Below are 17,256 nucleotides of genomic sequence, written 5' to 3' on the forward strand. Positions count from 1 at the left end.
TATTTCCTTAAAATTACCAAATATTGCTAATGTTTTTCATGAAGACGTCTTCACGCTTCTGTAGGCATGCAAAATATTTAGGGAACATGGGAGCGAGAGAGATATTAAAATTTTGCCCTATTGTCAAATGTCATATTCGGTATGTTTTTTTGTACGGTGTGAAAAATGACACTAAAGGTAACGAGTATGAACAAATTAAGATATGGTGCTATCGGCGGATAATACATACAAATATCATGGATAGACAAAGTCGGTAACAAAGAAGTCTTAATAAAACTTCGAAAGAATAGAGAGCTGTTACTAGCGATAAAGCGCCGTAAAACCGCATATTTCGGTCATATCATGCGTGGTCCTAAATATGAGTTATTGCAACTTATTGAGCGAGACAAAATTGAAGGCAAATATAATATTAAATATTTTATAGTTTTGTTAAAAGCAAAAAAAGTAAATTGAATTTTTATCGGGCTTCTCTTCTTCTTGGTACCAGTTGGTAGCACCAAGTGAAGCCAAGTCCTCTCCGTCTGATCTTTCCAGCGCAGAGAAGGCCTTGCTCTTCCTTTATTACCACCAGTTGGTACCACATTGAATGTTTTAAAAGCCGAAGCGTTTGTATCCAATCGAACGACATAGCCCAGCCAATGTAGCCGCTGGAGTATTATTCGTTGTGCAAAGCCCATACAGCTCATCGTACCATCGCCTACGATAGTTGCCGTCGCCCACGAGCAAAAGTTCAAAAATTTTTCACAGAATCTTTTCTCAAACACTTCAATGGACGCCTCATCGGATGTAGTCCGCGTTCAAGCTTCTAAAACACAACATCTTTTGTAGACAAAAGCCTTTGTAATATATTACATGAAGTATAATTTAAGAAGCTTAAGGAACATATCAAAGTTTAAGCCTGAAAGAAAATGTGGTATTGTAACAGCATCCAAATATCCAATGATTGATGTTTCAGGTACCCATAGTGCGCCGAATCCAGGCCACAAGTCCTGATGCTCCTTAGAATCTTAAAATAACAAACAATTAAAGAGCTGCCGATAAAAATCGAGTTACATCTCGAGTCCATGACCTTGAGGATGTTTCTCTGTATGTTTTTTAGAGTAGATTCGCGATATGCCAAGTGGTAATAGCCTGAGGAATTCAGCAATGCGAAAGTCAGGCGTTTAGACACGCGGAAGTCATCAAATGGCTGGGAAAGAAAACAAAGAAGAAAACTCAATTAAAATTGGCTTTACCGGGTAATCTGCGAAGTTTGTAAACAGCCTACTTTTCAACACAAAGAGTAAATGATCAGTTACAATATTTGCCAGAAGATATTGAAATCATACAAAGCTGCTCCAGCTGAGGCACAATCAAGGGTGTAAACTCAAAACGAAAAAAACAAAAGCAAATTGTAATGAACGTGAAAAAGTTTCTCCATTTACATGGAAATATATTGACATAGTTGCTTTAGTAGAAAACGTAAAATGGACTGCAATCCTTGCGCGTTAAACAAATTAAAAAGCATTTAATATTCGCAAACCTTGGCAAGGTTTAGTATAATTTAACTTGCTTTGGAACTCCGCAAAAGCTAAAAAGTGGAATTGCAATTGAATGCAATTAAAATATTCAAATGATTGTGAGTTTTTTTTATAACCAAATGAATATCCTTGAATTTTTACGATTAGGTAACTAAAGGTTTCATTAAAGAACTAAAATGAATACAACTTATTTCGTCAATTTCCGATTTGTAAATATTCTTAAATATGGCTAATGTGTTAGAGGGCATAATACTATTTTAATTTTTTTATTTTTTTTTTTATTTGCTAGCTTTAAGTGTCTGATAAAAAACAAACATAAAAACTGTTCCACGTAAACTAGTAGACAATTTTATTGGCTTTCGAATGAGCCTATTTTCGTAGCCGTATGACTTGTAAATATTTTTTATTTATTATTATAATTATAAAAAAAATTCAAGTGGCTGTCATTCCTAGAGCGCTCAAGCTGGATCAAAACTTTAAGGTATCTTTCAAGCATATGCGGATGACGTTGCCTGTTTGGTAACGGGCCCTTCGCTTATGAACATCATTAATTTTGTGTTTAGTAGTCAATTTAATTCTTACTTATTGCGCTGCACCGTTCATGCGTTTGTTGTAGGAAAATGTAACCTCATTTAAGATGTAATCGACTTCAATTAGAATCGTAAATTGGGTTTGTAATTTGTTTTTTTTTGGTTGCTCAGTTCGCATGTGTTTGAGTGCTGTGCCTTTGATTGTACACTTAAATTTTATTTTTAAAGAGAAATGTAAAACGAAAAACAAAAATTCTTTAACTGACCCGAAATGATTTCAGCGCATATTACAGCCACGTGTCTGTACGACAACTGAACTCTTGTCCTTTGGCGACACGGATCTTCAAACGATACACTGACTATCGTCATATAAGGCAAGTTGTAAAACGGACAATTGTATGTGATTTATTGTCCACAAGTATAATGTACAATAAATGATAATATTTAGGTATGTATGTATATAAAAATACACGTGTATGTATATCTGTGCGTATGTAAAAGTGAAAAAATATGCGAAAGTGTTGGAAAGAGTTCTGAAGTTTTCTACAAGAATTCCATTGCTTCCATCCCTTTTTTAAACATCCATAATAGTTAGTAAACATCATAAACCATAAATTTAAATCATATGTACATACTTATTTCCATACGTTGAACCGATGCTTCGTCACTGACATAATTGCAGGAAGCGACCGAGCTTTGCTCAGCTTATTTCGCTGTTAGCGTGGGGATGTGGAATCATCTGGAAGGGAAGCAAATTTATAATTATTTAAATATTGTTTTTAATAATTCAGATTTAAATTTATTATTTTTTAAATACTTTTTTAGAAATTTTTTTTAAATTATAAATATTTAAATTTATTATTTTTTAAATATATATTTTAAAATAATTAAGATTTTAATTTATTAATATATTTTTTGAATATTTTTATAAAAAATCGATATTTAAATTGATTACTTTTTTTATTTTTTTTTTAATTATAAATATTTAAATTTATAATTAAAAGAAAAAAATTGTTTAATAAATAAGATTTAAATTTATTATTTTTTAAATATTTTTTTAAATAATTTTGATTTAAATTTATTATTTTTTAGATTTTTTTTTTATTATAGGTATTTAAATTTATTATTTTTTTTTAATATTTTTTTGAAATAATAAATTCTATCAAATTCCCTCAAAGTGTATCTGAAAAATGCGTTATAAACTTCATATATTGACGTCCGTTAATAGCTAATTAAAAATGTGATATTTTTTATTTATTTTAATTTAATTTTTTAAATGCATTATTATTTTTAATATTTTTTTAAATAATTAAGATTTAAATTTATTCTTTTTTTAAATATTTTTGTAAAAAATCGAGTTTTAAATTAATTTTTTTAATATTTTTTAAATAATTGTGATTTAAATTTATCATCTTTAGAATTTTTTTTTAATTATAAATGTTTAAATTTATTATTTTTTTAAATATTTTTGTAAATAATAAATTTCATCAATTTCAATAAAAGTATATCTGAAAAATGCGTTATCAACTTTATATACCGACGTTTCATTAATAGCTAATTAGAAATGTGAAATTCTGGCCAGTTTTAACAAAATTTTTTTTGTTTTTTAACTTTTTAATAAACATTCATAAAAATTTTTTTTTTATAAAAATATAGTCCATTTTGCAGCAAATATCATATTAAGTGAACTATGTACAAAATATATGGAAACTCGACAAATTTTAATCGAAATTTAAGATTGTTTTATCAGGATCTCACAACGAACCCAAAAAAACACCAGTGCCCCCAGATGCATAGCACATGCAATATTTGTCTAATAAATTGTAAGTTTGAAGTGGCTAAAAATTCGCGTTGACTTGTCATCATTCTTTTCCTGGCAGTATTACCCTGTCGCCACCGTAGCCGTATAATTTGGTGCGTGGCTGGAGTGCGTAGATTGGAATCTCCGTGCATGAAACAGCAAAATGAAGAAAAGGTGTTTTCTATAGCAGACAATGACAAACCTGCGAGTGTATTTTTGCCATGAAAAAGCTCCTCATAAAAAAGCATTTGTCGCTCGAAGTCGACTTAAAACTGTAGGCCCCCCCATTTGTGGAATAACATCAAGAGAGACACCACAAACGGAAGTGCAAGTGCCAATTATTTATTTATTTTTAAGTGCAAGTTTGAAGGCTCAACACTTTGGTATTTGCTCCTGACGGTGTTACCCATTTTCTTCTGTAACGAGTGCACGACTTTTTCTTTTTTTTTTTTTTGTGAGTAAAAATATGAAGTACATATATAAGGTGTTTTTTAGCTGTATGAGAACTATCGATTTCGATAACTATGGTAAATAAATCCGCGCACGAAGTTCATAGAGGGAAGTAACGAAGAAGACGGTGTAATGTTGATTAGTTGTCGTTCTCAACTTTTTGGCCTTTGCCTTTCAATTAAGTCGAAAATTGTGCGTCAGGATATTTGCTTATGTGCCTATAAAATACAGCGCGTGCAAGAATTAAAGCCACACGACAATCGCTTGCGTTGCATTTTTGCTGATTAGGATCATTTATATTTATTATCCAAATTTAAGAGAAAAAGTAGTCAAAAGGTAGACTGATGGAATAGGCCATGTAACTCCTAGCTGCGGCGAGCAAACGAAAAATAATATATTCAAAAAAATAAATGGGATGAAATTATCTACCAGATGATAATAAAAAAACAAAAAAGTTTCAACAATATTTCTGTTACATAACACATAGGCTGAAAAAACCGGGGCTTAACACATATATGGCACTAGTTTTATTGCATTCATCTCTTTTTCAGTTAGTGCTAACCTTAAAAATACAGCTCTTCAAATTTTCTAATATCCTATTCGTTAGTTCGTGAGTTATTTTTCTAAGAGTGACGCTACTTTTGTAATTTTCAAAAGAATGGATCAAAAAGAATAAGGTGGTAACAGCAGAACTCTTAAATGTATTGGCATGATAAACGGAAGCAGAAAATGGCTCGTAATTTCAGAGGGAGTTCCGTCATGGTTGGATAGCCATTAGTGACAAAGGCAAAATGCCTATATGTTTCACGATTTTCAAAAATTGAAGACAGTTTGATTGCGCTAAAACTTTTAGATGTGAGATTTTTATAGGGTCGTTAAATTTATCAAAATATTATAAGCAACTTAATCAAATCGATACTTCGACGACTTCAACAAGTTGTAGTCAAAGGTCAAGATCCCATATAAATTACAAGGCGCCAAATAATAAACTAACCCTAAGCATTATATTTGCTTTATTTTAAATATAATAAATAATAACATAGCTCTTATACTTTTTTCGTTCTATAGATTTTACTTTCCTTGAAATTGAAATTTGAAATTTGAGAAGTTGAGCCAAGAAGCACCGAGAGATTTGGTAACTCCTAAAACACCTAGCCTAAACAGCCTATTTTATTTAAAGCTATGAAAAGTGAAGGGGTAGATAGTCAAGGAGGAAAGGAGATAAATAATGGGAGGAAAAAAAGAGGCTAAAATAGAGACATAGAGGCAGCTAGACCTGTGAGAATTTTCAGATTCTTTGGCACATCTAAAAATATTCTTCAGTTTGAGAGAATGAATATTACTCGTTCTTTCGGCATCGAAACCCAAAATTTGTAGCCTTGTTATATCAAATACAGGACACTCACAGAGAAAATGATCACTGCTATCCGCCTCCTTTAAGCAAGACAGGCAAATAGGATCCTCAGTGATTCCAACGCTGGTCATATGCTAACTCCATGTATTGTGTCTTGTAATAATAGCGACCATCAACCGAACGTATTTTCTTCCAAGTTTTTGAAGAAAGTTCGACAGTTTTCTGTTCGGGCCTTTCATAAACCACTTTGCAGTTCTGCAGCGTTCTAGACTGGACCATCGCTCTTTATGTATTTAAATTGAATACATAATTGCTGATCCACTTCAAGATTCCTGCAGAACTGATTTTGATTATTGGCTCTGATCTCTGTGGGGTAACCACTTACCCACAGTTGGCCATTCATCGGCAATTTCATTCCTTTTTCTCTGCTAAGTAATTAATTCAAGTGCTTATTTCTGGATATTCTTAAAACATTTATCGCTAAAAATTTAAATATTAAAAACATAAATTGTTAAGCCAAAATTGATAATAGAAAAATATAAGAAATTTATATGGTCCTATAATTTTATCGTTGCTTGTATATTCTAAGGCACATTATGGTATCAAAACGGCACGTAAGTGCTACTTGAAGTCTACCTGGGGTACTCTTGCCATCTTACCTACCATACTCATGGTACTAATGTAATCTAATCGCAAGGTATATTAGTTATGCTTAAAAACTTCATAATCTATAAAAATCCCTCAAAATCTAATTCGTTTCCCTCAAAGTAAATCCTCCATCTTCCTTTTCGAACTTCCGAAAACTCAACATCCGAAAAGGCATTCAGTTCAAGCAGCGATTTATGTTCCACATCATCGATGAACGGTAGATGAATTTTCCGAATTTATTCCAAATTTGTTTACTGACTTCTAACTAAACACGTGGAGCTTAATAAGGCAAACAGGTTTACTTTAGTGTTTGAGTTTTGCGCAAATGCAAATTTCGTTACAATTTTGATATGAGGTTATGACACTTTTCAAATTATTTTATAAACTTATCTTAGTGTAGTTTAATTTGTAGGTATATTTTTATAATTTATGTAGGTATGTAGATTCATTTAAATGTAAAAAGAGTCATTGTATTTAAATGAAAAAATGTTACCGCCAACAGCCAGCAATGTGTAGGCAGTTCAAGAAGCAGAAGAAGTGAAATAGCCACCCTAAGGTTGAAAATAATTTCCTTATATGTAGTTGTTAATGCCACGCTCGTTTCTACAGCAATTAAGTATGCATGCGACGCGTCTAAGATTAAAAGAATATTTCCACATTACTTGCATTGGTTCATGAAATATGCCAACAATTCAAACAAAAACTCGAATGCCCTATTGAAATATTTTTTGTTCTTTTTGGCAAAATGTGAACAACCATTTCTTCAAAACTTATTATGACTTCTCAGAATTTGTTGTATAATTGCCGGTGGCTCTGTTTTCGACAAGGCTAGAAAAGACCTTTTGTACATACCTTTTTTTTCAATTTCAAACAGTTATTAACAAAAAATGGTTTCAAATTTAATCTTCAAAATAATAGCCATCGCTAGCGACACATTTTTCCCATCTCTCATGCGATTTGTGGATGCTGCGCCAAAAAAATTCGCCGTCTTTGGCCGCAAACCAATCATCGAGCCATTTCTTAGCTTCTTCGTGAGAATTAAAGCGCTGCTCGGAAAGTGCGTGTCCCATCGATGCAAACAAATAATAATCGGAAGGCGCCAAGGCAGGTGAGTAAGCCAAACGTACGTCTCCACCAATTCCCGGGTCGCTCTTGTTCGATGTGGCGATGCATTTTCATCAAGAAAAATTACTTTCTGGCGCCGATCGGCATATTCTGGGCGTTTTCGGTATATAGCGCTGTTCAAATCGGCCAATTGTCGTTGGTTTTTTCACCTGGTTTTAATAGCTCGTACCAAATCATACCACGCTGATCCCAGAAAACACACAGCACTGCCTTGCGGCCGAAGCGATTTTGTTTGCCCGTTGTTTTTGGCTTGTGGCCGGGCGGGCCATACGATCGTTTACGCTTGGGATTGGAGATATACACCCATTTTTCATCACCCGTAACGATTCGATGCAAAAAAGACTTCCTTTTTAACCGGGAGAGCAGCATTTCACAAGTGGTTTCACGATGTCCGCAAATCGTAGTTTGAAGGCACGAAATTCGACATTTGTAAGAGCGACAAAAATGCAATGTTGTATGAAACGTAACAAACAATGAACTGAATATTGTTGACAGACAAAAAAAAACAAGACATTTCGAAGGTTTAAAAATACTCCTAGCGACATCTATGGACTAATAACTGAAAGTCTCATTTCATAGGTAGTACTTTAAACACATTTTTTGTAGAATTTTCCTCGCACAAACCAAATATATTTCTATTATTGCTCATTACAATTATTTATATAATTATATATTTATATGTGATTGGCGCTTACCGCCTTTGTTATGGTGTGCGTCTTGATTCCATATATAAAGAGAATTGCAGTTCTATATCTCCTCCGAACGGCAGTTGGTTTTTGTGAGAATCTTTTCCATGGCAGAAATACATTCGGAGGTTTGCAATCGCTTGTCCAGGACGACCGCTATTAGAAAAAAAATTGTTTATCATGCAGTGTTTCATGTCCAAGGCTTCAAACTCTCACACTGCCAAATGTTAGTCACTGATCAACACAATCAGCTACGGCGGCCGCCATAGAATTGAGCACTCTAAAATTCGCTCAATTCACATTTAGGTCGACATATGAGTAATCATGAAACCAATGTTGATAATGACTGGAAAATTTCTACAGATATCAACGACAATTTTACAGGCTACTCTAAGAAATGTATGTTTCTGAAGTTTTACTTGAACAATAAACATTAATATGCTCGTACAATAATTAATCGCTTAAAATAATAAGATTACGATAAGATTTCTCTACGCCAAAAGAATTTATATTACGTATTACATTTTACATATTTGCCTTTATGCAAAATAATAAAAATAAATCTTCAACCCATTATCCTACTAATTACGGTTTTTCATGCGACTAAAGTCAAAGCATTCAGAACTAATTCCGAGCTTTAATTCTTGTGTGTGCTCAAGCATGTGTGAATATTATCTGCCTATGATATTTTAATTAAACTGCAGCGCAATAACACCACAAATCGTAGTCAAATATGTGTTGTAAGCTACAGCAGTCGCCATTGAGGAGAGGAGGCTGAATCAACCGCAAAACAAAACCACAACTAAGTGGGCTATTTACGCATTGGCTGATTGTGAATGTGGTGTAAGCAATAAACCGAAATAACTTAAGAGATTGAAATGCCGAATCATACTAGTAAAAAGACATTTTTTTTAAATAATCTTAAAATAACTAAAACCGCCGACAAATAATGTAATTTTCAACGCAACTTACAAACGTGAAAAAAATTTATTAATTCATATTTTTGGCAATCAACCAAATGTGGTATAAAAAACTTTATTGCTACAAAAAAAACATTTGGTGCCTGGTAGCAGAATTTCGATATAGCCTTAAAGCTAAGGTAAGGTTAGGTTACGTTGAAGCTGTTGTCCATTGTAGGACATACTCAGACCATGGCCCATGGTGATGCCGCGTGGGGAACTAGCCCTTATTCCTCCTGAAACCAATGTGTACTTTTCAAAAATATCGTAAGATCCTTAATTTCGACAGCGCCGAGATCTTCTAATTCATTAAAGAAATGTCCGCCCAAAATGGCGAGTCAACGTTTGGATAGAGCAGGAGCAAGCTCAAAGCTTATAACACCCATAAAAATGTACTTTACTTCAAAACAAAAAAATATTTTTTGAGTTTCTTTAAAGGTTCCATTTATTCGCGGTGCCTTGAATGTGCATGCAGCAGCATGACATTTTAATTAAAGTATGGAATTTTATAATGATTAAATAAGAAAAGGTTTGCTGAGTAAGCAGCTTTCTCGTTCCCCCTTAGCAAATCGGCTATCTTAATAAACTACTGGTTTGCTAACTCTAGAAATGTTGTAAATAAAAGTGGAAGAAGAGTAAAATTTGTTTTCAAACGTCAGTGCTTATGAGCAAGAACTTAATCGGTATTTTCAAAACCAGTATGGTATGGAGTACATCCGACATATCCCTTGAATCATACCTGAACCCCAAAACTCGTGGCCTTGCTTTACCAAAGGCAGGACACTCACTGAGAAAGTGCTCTGTCCTATCCGCCTCCTCCAAGCAAGGCAGGCACATCGGATCCTCAGTGATTACAATAATAGTAATATGCTTAACCCATGTATTGTGTCCTGTTATAATACCGACCATCAAATGAACGTCTTTCCTTCTAAGTTTTAGTAGAAAGTTTGATAGTTTTCTGTTCAGACTTGTCACAAAACATTTTGCAGTTCTACAGCGTTCTAGACTGGACCATCGCTCTTTATGTATGTAAAGGCATAACCACTGATTCAATTCATGATTCCTGCGGAACTGATTCCGATTATTGGCTTTGTTCCCTGTGAGGGAACCGCTGATCCACGGTTGACCACTTTATCGGTAATTTCGTTTCATTGAACACAGGAGTGTCCTGGAACCCATATAAGTAAAAGCCTGTTTTGTCTTGCTACAGAAATAAGCTTCTTCTTGCATTCCTGAACAATCTTCGAGGTTTGCTTCGAATCCTCCAAGGCCTTCAGTTCAGCCTGACTGTCACTGAAAATTCCACTTAGGCCTCATCCCCGCGGCAAGGAGACCGACACGATAAGGAAAAAGGTGACTACTCACTTTGCAAGTGTACTAAATATTTGAAACGACCAAACTGGTAAGTTCCTCCAATCAAAAAAGATTATAATACATAGGCAAACAGTAACAAGGACAAGGCAATAGCTTTTGCAGAGCACTTATCAAAAACTTTCCTACCTAATAAAATTCAATGGGGTAATTTGTAGGTATACTCTTACTGTGAACGAAAACCTTATTTCATTTATTACCATAAAATCACTCAAACAAAAAAAAAAAAAAAAAAAAGGTAAAAAGGCGCCTGGTGTTAAAAAAGTTACCCTATATAAGTTTGGTTAAATTAATTAAGTTATTTAATCATTCAATACATCTCCACTATGTTCCGACCCTGTGGAAAGTAGCAGAAATGATAATGATTCAAAAAACCGGGAAAAGATCTATATCTTGTTTCCTCATACCGACCAACCTCGTTACTGCCTCTCGGCATCAGTAGCCTATTCGAAAAGCTCATCCTCAATCGATTGACGTCAATTATCGGCTCTAAAAACTTGTTACCTTCGCTTCAATTTGGCTGGCAGTATGCACTCAAATATCGATAAGTTGCACAGAATCACAACGGAAATAGAAAACTCTTTTGAACAGAATAACTTGCGTTCGGCAGTATTCTTAGACGCCGCACAAGCTTTCGATAAGGTTTGGCATGACGGCTTAAATAACAAACTAAACACCTGCCTTTAAAATGATTTTTGCGCCCTCCTAAGGTCGTACCTGAGTGAACGCTAACCTTGAAAAAATAAATAAATGCTGGTGTACCGCAAGGAAACAGTCTTGGTCCGCTCTTATACCTTCTATATACCAGAGACTTGCCGATTACCCGAATAGCTTGATTGCCACTTTTGCGGACGGCACTGTCTTAACAATTGGAAAAGTACTGAACAAGCTGCAACGAAACTTCAAATTGCCACAAACGCTATTGACGAATGGACGAAGGCTTGACGCATAAAATTGAACAACACCAAGTCAGTTCATGTAAACTTCAGCCAGAAAAAAGTGAATCAGTATTCAATAAAATTGCTTGGTGCCACAACACCACATGCGAACACTGCAAACTACCTTGGCATAACGCTCGATTCTCAATTTCGATGGAAGGAGCATATAAAACTTAAAAGACGTGAAATCCATCTCAAGATAATGAAAATGAAATGGCTAATTGGACGAAGATCAAAGCTATCCAAATGTAACAAAATATCTATATATTAACAAATTATAAAGCCTGTGTGGTCCTATGGGGCGCAACTATGGGGATGCGTCAGTCAAAGTAATATAAATATACTTCAACGACTCCAGAATGAAATCGTTCGAGATATTCTCAACTCACCTTGGTTCGTTCGGAATAAAGATATTCATTGTGACCTCAAGATCCCTACAGTCGCTGCAAAAATTAAAAAACAAGCAGAATCCCACTCCCTTAGGCTTCAAAGGCACGTGAATGAGGAGGCTAACAAACTCCTCAACACCTCAGGCCTAACCCGATGGCTCCATCGAATCAAATCACATGATCTGGCATGATGGCTGTTAACTTCAGGAAGGGACTATGAAAATATCTTTACAAAATTCCCTTTATGTTACCAAAATTGTTCTCCTCGTTAGTTTATCTGTAACCAATTGCAGTGTCACCAAGCACTGTTATGTATTTTATATTGTATCTATATTTGTATTAAAACATATATATATATATATTAGGCCGGGTCGATTCGTGGGGAGGCAAAAAAATCGCCCATTGCTCTATGAAAATCGTATTCTAGGGATCAAAATAAGAAACTTTGCCGAAGGAACCATACCTCTAAAACGAGTTCTGATGTCCCCCAATTTGGGTCGAACTTTTTAGTTTCTTTCCTCATATAAAGGCCAAAAATGGTGATATTTTGAAATGATTGTATAGGGCACCCCCCAGAGGAGTTCCAGGGGGTGTGCCACAGCCATGGGTGGATCGGCCGTCCAAAGTTAGTGCGGGTCGGTCATACATTTGGACTCGATTGGAGCACTCTAAATGGGTCAAAGTGGGATTTTTCGTTCGACCCAAATTGGGGGACATCATAATTCGTTTTAGAGGTATGGTTCCTTAGGCAAAGTTTCTTATTTTGATCCCTAGAATACGATTTTCACAGAGCAATCAGCGATTTTTAAATCGACCCGCCCTAATATATATATATATTCACGTCTATTCAAACACACAAGTATTCGACATGCCCTATTCTCTGTAATTTTCGGAGTATTTTCGAGAGTATTTTCTTTTGACTGATTTCACTTAAATAAGAAAATAATAAAACTAAAAAGTTATTTCCAAAAAACATGCATGGAACATAAGCCAAAGGAGCTTTCGTCCTTCGATCAAACTTCTACTGTAACTAAAAGGAAATACCGCATTTTTAAAGTTATCCTCAGTTCCGAAGTTAAAAGTAAATATCTCATTCGCACCAAACTGCCAGATCATCAAAGTATGTTTGTAAATGCTTTCATCCAGGGAACAAAAATGGTGTGAAAATAATTGCCTATCGGTGGACCTTTTCCCCCTAAGAAACTTTTTTTGAGCAACAAATTTAAGTTTTGAGCAACAAATTTAATTTAATTTACCAGCCGCCGAACCCACAGATAGGTGTGTCCACAAATCTATACATTTACACAAACACCACAGAAACTCTAAGTGTTTTAATAAACGAACGTGAAGATCTGTATGCCTGCACTCAAGTAAATGAAAAGTTATGTAAATACATTCTCACATCTGTACATATGTATATACACATACACGCATTTGCCGATGTAATCATAGAACTGTTTGCACATAAACCCACTATGTAACACAACCACAAACGCACTTGCCCACAACTACAACAATAACCACACAGCCAACTCGTACGTTTTCACTCTCGTGCATTTGCATTTCCACGTGTTTTGTGTTCTTTCACATCCCCAACCCTAAAATAAGAAAATGTAAGATTTTTTAAACTAATTATATATTTCACTATTCTTCTCATTTTCTTACCCTTCCCAACTGGACGCTGCAGTGCCATGTAGCCGCCGCCATGGTGGCCGCCTCTACACCATTCAACTACTCCTCGGTGCAGCAGTTCGACGGCAATCGCTCGATCATGTGACGACAGCTGAGCAGCTGCAGCTCCTGTAGTGGTAGCAGCAGCTGCGGACGAAACGCCATGCATCATCATCATCATCACCTCCACCCACACCCGCAGACGCATCCGCATCAACAAATGCACCAGCAACAACAACTGCAACAGCTACAGCGCAATTGCACGCGCTGTCAGAGCTTCCATCGTCACCATCATCGGCAGCGTCGACGCAGCTCTATGTTGCGTGAGGATTTCAGTAGTATGCCAGTGACGAGCAATGATTGCGGCACCAGCAATGTGGCCATCAATGTCAGTGGCACGGCTAATAGTAATGGTCATGGTAACGGCAGGAACAGTAATACCACTAAAGCGATTGTCACGTTTTCACCGTCCGTTGGCGGGGCAGCCACCATGAATTTGCCACCCTCGGAATCGGGCTCGATGCTGACCGTGTCCTCGGTGCCAACCTCGCTTATGTTGGGCGCAACCTCAACCTCGCCTGCCACCAGACACTCGTTAAGCGCAGCCACAACACCACTGGCCAATACAAGTAACAGCTCGAGCAACACAAAGCATTGCAGTTTTGCGCTCACACCTCTTATACCGCCGCCACCACCGCCTAGGCAATTATTATATCTAACAACGGCGCGTTTTCGTACGAATTCACGCAGTGATACCACAGCTGTGGCAGCGACGGCGCATACGACATCTTCCAGTTTAATACCGGTGCCACCAACAACAGCATCAGCGCCATCACTCATCGAAACGGCAGGCAATGCAGCACCGACGCCACTAACACCGCTCACGCCACTCACGCCAAGCTCAAACGCAACCGCGGCGCATGCGCACAACAAACACGCGCCGCTAGAGGCACAACAAAGTGCGCTTAGTCAATTAACCACCTTGGAGGATATGGAGGAGAGTGCAACGGACCATAGGCATACTGATATGCTGAGCAAATTATCATGAGCGGTGGTAGGTGGTGCGAGTTGAGGTTGAGTGTAGCAAATAGTGGAGAGATGTTTGAGAAAACAAGAGAGAGAAACAAGGCTTCCCAATTTCATACCAAAAACTACTACTTTTCTAAAGCTACAGCTACTGCTGCAATGCTTCCGACTAAAGTACTTCCAAGCAGCCATTACACTCACTTAAAGGTAATCGTAAAAAATGTCTCTTTTACAAATTAACTACAAAATTAGAGCAATTAATGTTCGTTTCGTTTGTAAAACCAAAACAAAAACAAAAACATTTTTTCCTACTAAGCGTAAGTTTTATTTTGTCTCGATGTAAGTAAAGTTATTTAAGTAGTTAGTAAATAAAATGAGATATTAAATGTACATAGCGATAATGGAAAATAAGATAATCATAGTAAATTTGTGATGCAGCAACTGATGCGTCTACTCATTTAAGTGCAATCTTTTCGCACAGGTACCTGTCACTCCATAAATAAACACAAACACACACAGCACAGACTACAAAAAATCTCTCACAGGCTTCATTTGCATACTCGTACATCAGGTCAAACATTTATTTAATGAGATGCTGACCTCCTTTAAGTTTCAGCTCCACAGTTGTTACATACTCTGAGGATAAAAAGAAAGTGTACACCACTTACTGACTATTTATTTACTTTTGACTATTTATTTATTCTTTTTGTAATTTCAATTATTTTTTTATAAAAATTTAAGTCGTACTTCAAGAAAAATCATACAAATCGAATTTTCCCACATTTTATAATATAAAATTTGTGAAAATTCGGAAAATTATTTTCATCAAAATTTACTAGAATTTATACGAGGATTTTGGATACGCAGTTTTATAGATCATGAAATTTTGGTATAATAGAGTGCAACTTTCAAGTGATTCAGGAATTGCGTAAAGTTTTGAGAATTTGTTTTACTGACGGTGCTTGGTGTTTTTCCCCATATAAACCAGATGCGAAATAGGCGAAATGCGAAATGAAGAAAATGCGCAAGACTGGGGCAAAAAAAAATCTCAAAAATCAGTGTGATTTTTAATCTACCTGAAACTTGCAATTTATTGTAGGAAAATTCAGTGACTTATAAGGCGGTATACATGAAATTTTTCTAAAAAGTCCATCTAAAAAAAGTTCCATCTAAAAAAAATTTAATAAGACCGCGACCAAGAAGAAACTATCAAAAATCAATGTGATTTTTCGATGTACCTGAAACTCACACTTTGTTATTCCAAAATTCATTCAATTCAATTTTGCTTAACAAAGTCATAGCCGGCCTGAAAAAGCTACGAGTTAGGAGCTGGAAGTGTGTTGTTCCGAACCGTAAAGAGTGTAAGAGGATTGTGTATGAAGCTAAAGCTCATCCTGGGCTGTAATCGCTACTTGATGATGTTGAAGATGAAGCTTATCACTTATCATATGAGATTATATACACCGAATTGATCATCCAAACATGTTTTTGAATAACTTTTTTACTAAATAAATAAAAAAATTTTAAGTGATGGAAATCTTTATTTTGACCTTTACGTGCTCTAGTTCACAAGTGTCAGAGATATAATAATTGACCTGTGACGCATTTTACAATAAGGGCTTTATTTTTGCGCCACTCTATATATGCTTGCGACTTCGAGCTAAAATCTTCCAAAAATCATAATCATATTACCAATTTTTTTTTTTTTAAATCACCCATTTACAGCCAAAACAAAAAAAGAAGCGCCCCTACCATACAATTTCTATGTAAAATCAGTCGATGAGTTCGCAAATCTCTATAATTTATTTCTGCTGCATGGTTTTCGCCAAATAATGGTTTTGATTTAAAGAAAAAAGGTAAAATTTCTATCCTAGCCGAATCCGCTCGCCGACCAAACCAAGTGATATATAAAATGAGCGAAAGCTTGAGCAGCTACTGTGGCTCACAGTTTATTTTCTGTGATCCATCATTCCAAAAGAAATGGTATTACATTGCTTTCCAAAAAACGCAAATGCAAATTCTGGGTTTGAATAAATTTAAACTAACTTTAATTTAAAAATAATATTTACAGCAAAAAAATACAGCGTTAGCCGATCTCAAAGCTTATTTCATGTGTTTAAGTAAACTTTAAAATGTATACAAATTTTATGGTGATTTTTTCGTAAAATATTTTGTTTGAAAATTGGCTTTAGCCAAGACTGCATAGAGCCTACAAGTTTTTTCGTATATTAGAGTGCTTTTAAGTCTTGTCAAATGCTTGTGATGTTTTCTTATATTTCGCTGAAGAATATTTCGTCCATTCTCATTTACAACGCCATTAACTATAACTCTTATGGTAGGGTGATTAATTTTGCGCAATTGTGTACATATGCCTGCGACACTGGAACAGCCGTTCAATCCGGAGCGAGTTGCGCCAAAAGCTTCCAAAAATCAAAGTCATATTAGCATTTTCATTTCAAAATCTCTCTTTTGCAGCCAAATCAAAAAATCAATGACAGTGAGATCGGTAGTTTCCCTCATAAATATGTTATTTGTAAATTTTATTTACAACTAATTTTTGATAAATAAATAACAAAAGAATCTAATTAATGGAAATGAAATTCGTTGTTGCTTATTTTTATACTAAAATTTAACTTTTTCAAGATAGCCACAAAACAGTCTGCTTTTTTGAAAAATTTTGAAAGTTTTCGATTTGTATTGTAAGAAAAATATAGGAAAACGATTTTCTAATAAACAATGCGTTGTTATTATGCGTTTTTAAACCTCCCATATCTAAACAAAAATTTAA

General features: G+C 35.3%; 2 protein-coding genes across 2 annotated transcripts in view; both read left to right on the forward strand.

The window, feature by feature from the left end:
* LOC128855343 (dopamine receptor 2-like) overlaps positions 1-13,548 on the forward strand; it is a 60,566-nt gene extending 47,018 nt beyond the window's left edge. Inside the window, exon 3 of the mRNA XM_054090192.1 lies at positions 13,459-13,548. Coding sequence (XP_053946167.1) covers positions 13,459-13,548 — 90 coding nt within the window. The remainder of the gene's footprint in view (positions 1-13,458) is intronic.
* A 57-nt stretch (positions 13,549-13,605) lies between these two features.
* Positions 13,606-15,205, forward strand: LOC128855344 (uncharacterized). The gene has a single exon (XM_054090193.1). It carries the CDS (start codon positions 13,606-13,608, stop codon positions 14,488-14,490), a length of 885 nt encoding a protein of 294 aa, XP_053946168.1. The 3' UTR covers positions 14,491-15,205.
* Positions 15,206-17,256: the final 2,051 nt, after the last annotated feature.

This window comes from Anastrepha ludens, chromosome 2 (genome assembly GCF_028408465.1).
Source record: "Anastrepha ludens isolate Willacy chromosome 2, idAnaLude1.1, whole genome shotgun sequence".
In the NCBI taxonomy this organism is placed as follows: domain Eukaryota; kingdom Metazoa; phylum Arthropoda; class Insecta; order Diptera; family Tephritidae; genus Anastrepha; species Anastrepha ludens.